Consider the following 10,064-nt stretch of genomic DNA (forward strand, 5'->3'; position numbering starts at 1 on the left):
CACGAAGAGCATAGGGACTTTTAGATACGAGCTAAGACTTAACACGAATAGCATAGGGACTTTTAGATACGAGCTAAGACTTAACACGAATAGCATAGGGACTTTTAGATACGAGCTAAGACATAACACGAATAGCATAGGGACTTTTAGATACGAGCTAAGACATAGCACGAATAGCATAGGGACTTTTAGATACTAGCTAAGACATAACACGAATAGCATAGGGACTTTTAGATTCGAGCTTAGACATAACACGAATAGCATAGGGACTTTTAGATATGAGCTAAGACATAACACGAATAGCATAGGGACTTTTAGATACGAGCTAAGACATAACACGAACAGCAAAGGGACTTTTAGATACTAGCTAAGACATAACACGAATAGCAAAGGGACTTTTAGATACTAGCTAAGACATAACACGAATAGCATAGGGACTTTTAGATACGAGCTAAGACATAACATGAATAGCATAGGGACTTTTAGATACGAGCTAAGACATAACACGAATAGCATAGGGACTTTTAGATGCGAGCTAAGATAAAACATGAATAGCATAGGGACTTTTAGATACGAGCTAAGACATAACATGAATAGCATAGGGACTTTTAGATACGAGCTAAGACATAACATGAATAGCATAGGGACTTTTAGATACGAGCTAAGACATAACATGAATAGCATAAGGACTTTTAGATACGAGCTAAGACATAACACGAATAGCATAGGGACTTTTAGATACGAGCTAAGACATAACACGAACAGCAAAGGGACTTTTAGATACTAGCTAAGACATAACACGAATAGCATAGGGACTTTTAGATACGAGCTAAGACATAACATGAATAGCATAGGGACTTTTAGATACGAGCTAAGACATAACACGAATAGCATAGGGACTTTTAGATACGAGCTAAGACATAACACGAATAGCATAGGGACTTTTAGATACGAGCTAAGACATAACATGAATAGCATAGGGACTTTTAGATACGAGCTAAGACATAACACGAATAGCATAGGGGCTTTTAGATACGAGCTAAGAAATAACACGGATAGCATAGGGACTTGGAAGGGCTAATTGTATTATTGACGCTAAAAGTGTCAATTTTGAGCGATGTTTTAGGAAACAAAGCTCCTTAAAGAAAACTTGGATTGACTCCGAGTAAGATGTCGCCTGGACGCGGAAGTTAAAACACAAAGGTAACACAGGTTTTCGCGTTCTCAGGTTCTCTAAGCGGCCAGCTATAGAAACATAAGGCACGTTTATAAGCTAAATGAAAATATACTTGATATACTTATCTGATACAGCCGCAACCAGTCTATTCTGGACCTATGAATTCAGAAAACTAACCTTACGTCTACATTGAACGCCAGTCACAAATCATTACGTATAATTGATTATTCTTCACGTCCAACGGCGTTTTCATATTAGTCGTTATTTAGCCTCATATGTAAAATGCAAAAATACCGTTAAAATTGCGAATAGTGACCGTGGTGTGAATTAACTAACGTTTGAGGCCCTCCCCCAAATCGCAGCTCAAAATACGTAACCCTCCCCCCAAACATACCAGCACTCACCCCACCCCCCGTTAAATAATTACTCTTCCCTACAAATAAAAACTGTATGGGACAAGTTAAGGTGTGTCTTGGGCATGTTTTCGATAAAAAGTGGTTTGATTTTGGGATACCTTGATATGCTAAAAAAAAGTAACAACTTTATTCACTTGAAAAATGTCAATCTTCTAGCACGGCACACGTCTCGATAATAGGGACTCTCTAAAAACGGGGTCAACAATTCACCGGAAGTAACTTTCACTCAGACCAACCATCACTATTATTCTCCCAATGACGAAGGCAGGGCCCCCTGAATGGTCGATGTCCGATATTCGTATATTCTCTAACTATAATGGCAACGTTTGTATGCTCGCGCATATTCTTATTTGAATAAGACGTAGTGCTTCGGTTGGAATGTATGTTCATCAGAACATATGAAACGGATAAACCACTACAAATACCACAGAGAAGACAGAACTCCAGGAAATTTCACTACACAAAAATGCGATACCCGAATTCTATACCCCAAAATACGTGACTTATTACCCCCCTCACAAGTGTTATAATGCCATAACGAGGAGACTGTGCATCCAAGAATAGGAGGCTACATACATGCAACTTTATTTGTCCACAAATTTCTAAACATTTCAATAGGTATATTACATTATACATGTATATGATGTAATAAAAAAATAATATAAAAGGTGACGAGTGCCCATGGTTAAAATGCTTAACCAGAGTCACCATTCAGGCCCTAAGGGAGTGTCATCCCTCAAGACTCAGGATACCCTCATTTAAGGTCCCCAATTGATTGTCATATAATCCCCCCTTACCCTCAGCTTAATTATTGAACAGACTTCTCCCCTAAACTATTTCACAATCTTGTAAAGCCTTTCTTTAAATGGCTTATTAGAGCAGTAATCCGTCACAGATTTTGAACATCAAAAATGCATTGTTTTTGAAAGCCAGTTAAAATAATCAAAACTTGTAAGCTGCACTGGTGTTATAGAATCCTGAACTAAGCTCGAGATGTACATACACACTTCAAATAAGGCTGCACTAAAGAATCCTTGTGCCCGCGTTGGCTCATGGGTATAAAAAAAAATGAGCAAATTCAAATTTAAAACTGATTTTTTTTTTTCATCTTTTTTGTGCTTTTTGTGACGAAAGGCCTTATGGGGCCTCTCGTCACTATGCCATCGGTTTGAGTGAGTGAAAGAAAGAGTTGTAAACAATAGAATTTCACTTGAAGCAGGCGTTCCTAGCGGTCATTCATCGAACACGTGATCGTCGTCGTAGATGTCGCTGGCGAAGAGGGATCGGATTGATTTCGGATTACGACGTTGTTTTGAATTATAGTCCACGAGCAAAAAATGATTGGAGTCAAACATGTGCTTTCTCTTCGCACTTCTCGTTTGATTTCACGAGCTCTTGTGAAGGTGAGTTGATTTAATACTTCTTTTACAATGTATTCTATCCCTTTTGTGTTTAGTACTAGGCACAACCTTTTATGCATTTGTCATGTTGGTATTTCTAAAGAATATTTCAGATTTTGGGGTGCTTTATGTGGTTTGTTTGCCAACAAAAGCTCGATTGCATCGCTTGCCTTATTACACAAGACCAGTCCTTATGGCCGTATGGTGTCCTTCAATTCCCTTCGGGGAACCAATAAACCCAGAAATGGGGCTCAAAATCTCCTTAGGGAGAGCATAGAATTCCTTCGGGAAGCAAACAAACCCAGAAATGGGGCTCAAAATGTGCTTCGGCACACTGAATATTCCCTTCGGGGAACTAGTAATCACAGCAATGTGATCTTAACTGTGCTTCGGCACACTGAAAATTTCCTTCGGGAAACTAATAATCACAGCAATGTGACTGAAAGGCACTATAATGGCAAATATTGTGGAAACCAATTTGTGAACAAAAGTATTTTCGGGATACCTGTGTACATGTTGCTGTATTTGTCGGATAAAACAGGGCAAACAAATCACATTTTTAGCACTGTATATAATGATCGAAGTAATCTTGTTGACGAATTCACCTCAAAAACTAGTAATAACAGTATAACAAATGCATTTGAGAAAACTATGCCTAGTATTGAAAACAAACATGATAATAATAAACATGCATCTTGTCCATCTATCAAGATCTCCAAGTGTATAGAAAATCATAGACATTCTCGAATATGTTCAAAGCAACTAAATCACAAATGTAGAGATAGAGAACCATCTAGAATATCCCTAAAAAAAGTTATGAGATTGCTCAGATATAGAAAGTTAAGAAAAAGACACAAAAAGATGATTATTAAGGGCACACCTGTTTCATCTGTTTTTTACAGAATTGCTACAAACTATAACTATTGGAAATTGAAATACATTAACAGACTTAATAGTTTCTATAGCTCCTTTTTTAGAGCAACTTGTAAAACATCAGTGAGGTATAATGGATGTAAACAAACTCTTTTATTGTCTGGGGACATTGAATTGAATCCTGGTCCTGTAACTGATAATAATAATATTGAAGATATATGTTTATATAGTAATGGTGACTTTACATTAAGATACCGAATGCTTCGACATGGTTTAACACCACTAGATGTTGGTGGAGGAGGTGATTGCTTTTTCAAATCAGTATCACATCAGCTATATGGTAATTCAAATAAACATGCAGAAATTAGAGCTTTAGGAGTGAGATATTTAAAGGACAATCCTGAACGATTTATTGAAAGTATCATAGATTCATCTTGGTCACAGTATTTAACTATTATGTCTCTACAAGGAACATGGGCCAATCATATAATAATACAGGCTGTTGCTGATGCAATGAGTTTAAAGATTCATATTATAGAATCAGATTCAAATATTAGGGAAGTCACATTAGTTGAGCCAGCAAATACAATAATAAATAATATTAGAACAATATACATAGGACATATTGGTCAAGTGCACTACGTATCAACATGTTCTGTTTCACATCAACAAAGTTCGAACAATATTGACAGGGAAAATACAATTTCGAGTCGTCCAGAAAAAAAGAAAGCAAGCAAGTACAAGCAAAAGTTCTAATTCAAATGAAACAAAAAAGCAAGACAGGGCTACCTACATTAGGCAATACATGAAGGAATACAGGCAATCCAAACAAAATAATACTTCACCAGAAAAAAAATCAAAGAGAAATGAATACCAAAGAAATTATAGAGAAATGAATGCATCACCAGAAAAGAAATTAAAGTGTAATGAATACCTAAGAAAATATAGAGAAATTAATTCATCACCAGAAAAGAAATTAAAGTGTAATGAATACCTAAGAAAATATAGAGAAATGAATGCATCACCAGAAAAAAAATCAAAGAGAAATGAATACCAAAGAAAAAATAGAGAAATGAATGCATCACCGGAAAAGAAATCAAAGCGTAATGAATACCAAAGAAAATATAGAGCTAACTCATCCATTGAATTTGCAATGAAGCGCTTCCATGAAATAGTAAACCAAGGCCCTCTGTATATTTGTATATGTTGTGATCAACTATGGTATAAACATAGTGTGAGTAGTACTACTAAGCTGAGACAATCAAATCCTGATGTTGTGAAATATCTATCAAATAAGATAAGTGTTGGTAACAAAGAATGGATTTGTAGAACATGCTCTAATTATTTGCAAAAAAATAAAGTCCCACCATGTGCTGTAGCGAATGGTATGGCATTTCCAGATAAACCAGATTTCTTTGATCTCAATGAACTAGAATGTAGATTATTAGCTCCAAGAATTGCATTTCAACAATTAATGCAGGCACCTAGGGGGAGACAGCTTAAGATACATGGAAATATTGTTAATGTACCTGCTGATGTAACTAATACAGTTAATATATTACCACGATTGCAAAATCAAACTGCTACAATTAAAGTTAATTCAAAGCGGAAATATATGCTGAAATATAAGAGTTCTGCACTGTCACTAAATGTAAGACCATACATAGTACTTCAAGCAGCAAATTGGCTTATAACACATAGTAGTTTATATAGAGATGAAGGTATAGTATTGAATAATGACTGGATCAGTCAATACAACAGAGCTGATAATGATGAAATTAATGAGAAGGTACAGTCAGATACAATAGATGAAACTGATGACAATGATATTGATTCTGAAGGGCTAGACCAAAATGAATCACATGAAGATGAAGCAGAAACAATTGCTGGTGTTACTGATACTATGTTTACAGCAACTGACTTTTTAGAAGATAATGAAAGGCAAAACATATTAAATATTGCTCCAGGTGAAGGGAATAGACCATTAAGTGTTTTTAGAGACAAATATTGTGAAGAGTTAGCATACCCTGGAATATTTCTTGGACAACCACGAATTGACAATAAACAATGATTAGTCGATATTAACTATAGTGATATATGTAAATCAGAGTTGAGACGGTCTGACAGACGAGCTGCAGTGTGCATTGAAAATATATTTTACAAAACAAAAAAGTTGCAAATGAAAATTCTCTTAGGAAAGTCACATATAGCTCTGAGAAAATGTAAGGAAAACAACAAAAATATTACTGCTGGACAACTTAAACAGCAAGGATCAATAGACAGATTGATTCGTCATGATGATGGATACAAATTTTTAAATGCATTGAGAGGTTCACCTCCATACTTTGAAAAAGCTAAAAAAAGATCTGTTTGCAATGATTAGGCAGTTAGGTCCTGCTACACTATTTTGTAGTTTCTCATCAGCTGAAACACAATGGATGCACCTACTTAGAATACTTGGTCAGCTTGTAGACAATAAGGAATACACTGATGAACAAATAGACAATTTTAATTGGGATGACAGGTGTCGCTTAATTCAGAGTGACCCTGTGACATGTGCAAGACACTTTGATTATCAAGTTAATCAATTTTTAACAAACTTCTTGTTCAGTTCTGCTCAACCTTTAGGTAAAATATCTGACTGGTTTTACCGTGTAGAATATCAGCAAAGAGGGTCTCCTCATATACATATGCTGATGTGGCTTGAAGATGCACCACAATTTCAAATAGATAGTGATGAAGATGTCACATCATTTATTGATAAGATAATAACTTGCCAAAAGCCAGTAGACAATGCTGATTTACTAGTCTTGGTTAATAGACAGGTACATAGACATTCGCATACATGCCGTAAAAATACAAGTAGCAAATGTAGATTTAACTATCCACAGCCACCAATGAAGCAAACTATGATAATATATCCTCTAGATGAGGATACACCCGAAAAGGAAATAAAAATATATAGAGATAATTGGAAGGCAATTCAAGTGTATCTAGATGAAAGCAAAGAAGGTGAAGATATTACATTTGACCAGTTACTCGTGAACCTTAATATCACTAAACAAAACTATTTACTTGCTGTAAGTTCATCGATTAACACACCTACTGTGTTTCTGAAAAGAAATCCCAATGAATTACGCATAAATAATTACAACCCTGATTGTCTCTCTGCATGGAGAGCTAACATGGATATACAGTTTGTCTTAGATGTCTATGCATGTGCTTTGTACATAGTGAATTATATATCAAAAGGCCAGAAAGGCATGAGTGAACTTTTAAGAGAGGCATGTACTGAAGCTAGGCAAGGTAATAAAACAATAAAACAACAAGTAAGGGATATTGGAAGTAAGTTCCTCAATAATGTTGAGATAAGTGCACAAGAAGCAGTGTACATTGTGTTACAGCTTCCAATGAGAAAATCATCTAGACAGATAATATTTATAAATACATCACCACCTAATGAAAGAGTTGACCTATTAAAACCAATGGATAATATTAATGAAATGGATGATGACTCTGAAGAAATCTATGCCAGTGGTTTACTCAAAAGATATTCAAAGCGCCCTCTAAAACTAGAAAATATCACACTTGCAGACTGGGCAGCATGGTATGATTGTGCTGGAAAGCCTTATGTAAAACAAACTAATCAAGTTGATGTTGATGGTCTTCCGTTAGAGAATTTTGTTGATGATAATCTAAATGATGATGATGATACAGAAGCTCAGAAAACACCACGTAGCAAAACTAAAAAACGAGCAAAGGCTAGGATAATTAGAAGTGTGTGGTTTAATAAGGAAGCTGAGCCGGAAAAACATTATCGTGAACTTCTAATGCTATTTACTCCATGGCGAAATGAAGAAACTGATATTCTTGGTACATTTTCATCTTATGAAGAACGCTATATGTTACTTGCCAATGTCATCAATGAACAAATGAAACAATATGCAGTTTGCAATGAGGACTTTAATGAAATACAACAAGACATGAATAGATTAGAGGATAGATTTGATGAGATAGCACCTTGTACTCAAAATCTTGAACAACAAGACCGAGCTGAAGGTGATCAAGACTTACATCCTGACTTCACTGGAAACTATAATCTATCAGATGATTTAGGAATACCATCAGTTGATAATACTGAAACACTTATTATGAATGAACTGCCAGATGATGAATATAGATGTATGGTACAGACGTTGAATAAAGAGCAAAAAGAATTTTTCTATCATGTACTACATTTAATAAAAACTTCTGGTGAGGCATTTTACTGCTGTGGTGCAGGTGTGGGTAAATCACATGTCACTAAAGCCTTATACCAAGCTGCTTTGAAATATTATAACACCAGACCTGGCGTTAATTTTGCTGAAACAAAAATACTTATGTTAGCACCCACAGGGAAAGCAGCATATAATATAAAGGGCAATACCATTCATAGTGCTTTAGCAGTACCAGCCTGTCAGTCATTAAAGAACTATAAGAAACTTGATTCAAGTAGGCTTAATACATTAAGATGTCAAATAGGTGGACTTAAAGTGATATTTGTAGATGAAATATCTATGGTTGGTAATACTATGTTTAATGTCCAATTCAATAATAGACTTAAAGACATCAAAGGCAGCTTGCTACCATTTGGTGGTGTTAGTATTGTTGCTATAGGAGATTTGTTTCAATTACAACCTGTAATGGATGGTTATATATTTAAAGACATGGATAATGATGAATATGGTGTTCTTGCACCTAATGTATGGCAAGAACTTTTCAAAATGTTTGAACTTAAAGAAATCATGCGACAGAGGGAAAGCAAAGACTTTGCTGAATTATTGAATAGATTAAGAGAGGGAAATCATACTAAAGAGGATATAATCAAATTAAAGGAAAGAATTCTTAACCACACTAGTGCTCAGTATCCCAAAGATGCACCTCATTTATTTATTCAAAATGCTAAAGTCAATGACTTCAACTATAAAGCTCATAATGCTCTTCAGGGTCCAAAATACTCTATTAAAGCACATGACACTGTCATTGGAACAGATTCGGAAGAACTTAGAGACAAAATATTAAAGCAAATACCTAAAGATCCTAGAAAAACAAAACAACTGCATTCTGTTTTGCATTTGGCAATTGGTGAAAGAACAGAGATATCACTAAACACTAGAAATGATGATGGTATGACCAATGGTGCTGGTAGTGTCATAAAATTTATGCAAATACATAAAACAGACAAACCATCAGGTATTATATGGGTACAGTTTGATCATGCTGATGTTGGTCAAAAAACCAGGCATGATAATAGACAGCTATATGTCAATGATATTGAACCAACATGGACACCAATCAAACCTATTAGCACTCAATTTGCTGTAGGTAGAACAAGATCTGTACACGTGATGAGAAAACAATTTCCACTTAGACCTGCTGCTGCTAAAACAATACATAGATCACAGGGTGATACTGAAAGTAGAATTGTAGTAAATTTTGAAACCAAAAGAGCCATTCCTCATATACATTATGTAGGATTAAGTAGAGTAACAACTATAGATGGTCTATATATAACTGACTTATGTGAAAGCAAAATAGCTGTTAATACTGACGTCCAAACTGAAATGCATCGATTGAGAACTGAAGGAAAACTGTCACTTTCTGTTAGTCCCATATATGAAGCATTCTCTGCTTTTCTTGTATAATACAGAGAAATTCATTCAAAAAAGTTAAATTTAGAGTTCGTTTAGTTGTAAAACTGGAACCAGCATTATTGTTCTTGTTCATATTGTATCTAGATGACTGTGTACAATGGTCTTGCTGATATTCAACTCATATTGATCATATTGTATAAGCCAAAATCTAGTTATTGGTCAACCAAGACCATCCATGATATATTGTTTCTAATCAACAAACATTTCACAATTATATTACAAAATAGAGTGAAAGTACAGACAAATATTATTTTAAAGGGATTTTATTGAATATATTTTTATATAAGATGTTACTGTTCATATTATAACTATATCAATATTTTTGAAAAGCCACAAAAATTGTATTCACGTTATATATTTATATTGAAGTGGAAATAAAATGCTTATATTTTGCAAAATTGAACATTTTTATGGTGTTTAGCCACACAACCTAATTTTTCACATCTTTCTGTTTCTTATGCTTACACTGTAAATTCTAACTTCTTCAGAAACAATTCACTATGCT

The 10,064-nt window shown here is 34.8% G+C and overlaps 1 protein-coding gene across 1 annotated transcript; it reads left to right on the forward strand.

Annotated features, from left to right (window-relative positions):
- Positions 1-2,705: 2,705 nt before the first annotated feature.
- On the forward strand, positions 2,706-4,893 carry LOC125559737. Its single transcript, XM_048721336.1, has one exon. It carries the CDS (start codon positions 3,024-3,026, stop codon positions 4,620-4,622), a length of 1,599 nt encoding a protein of 532 aa, XP_048577293.1. The 5' UTR covers positions 2,706-3,023; the 3' UTR covers positions 4,623-4,893.
- The last annotated feature ends 5,171 nt before the right edge of the window (positions 4,894-10,064 follow it).

This window comes from Nematostella vectensis, chromosome 14 (genome assembly GCF_932526225.1).
Source record: "Nematostella vectensis chromosome 14, jaNemVect1.1, whole genome shotgun sequence".
In the NCBI taxonomy this organism is placed as follows: domain Eukaryota; kingdom Metazoa; phylum Cnidaria; class Anthozoa; order Actiniaria; family Edwardsiidae; genus Nematostella; species Nematostella vectensis.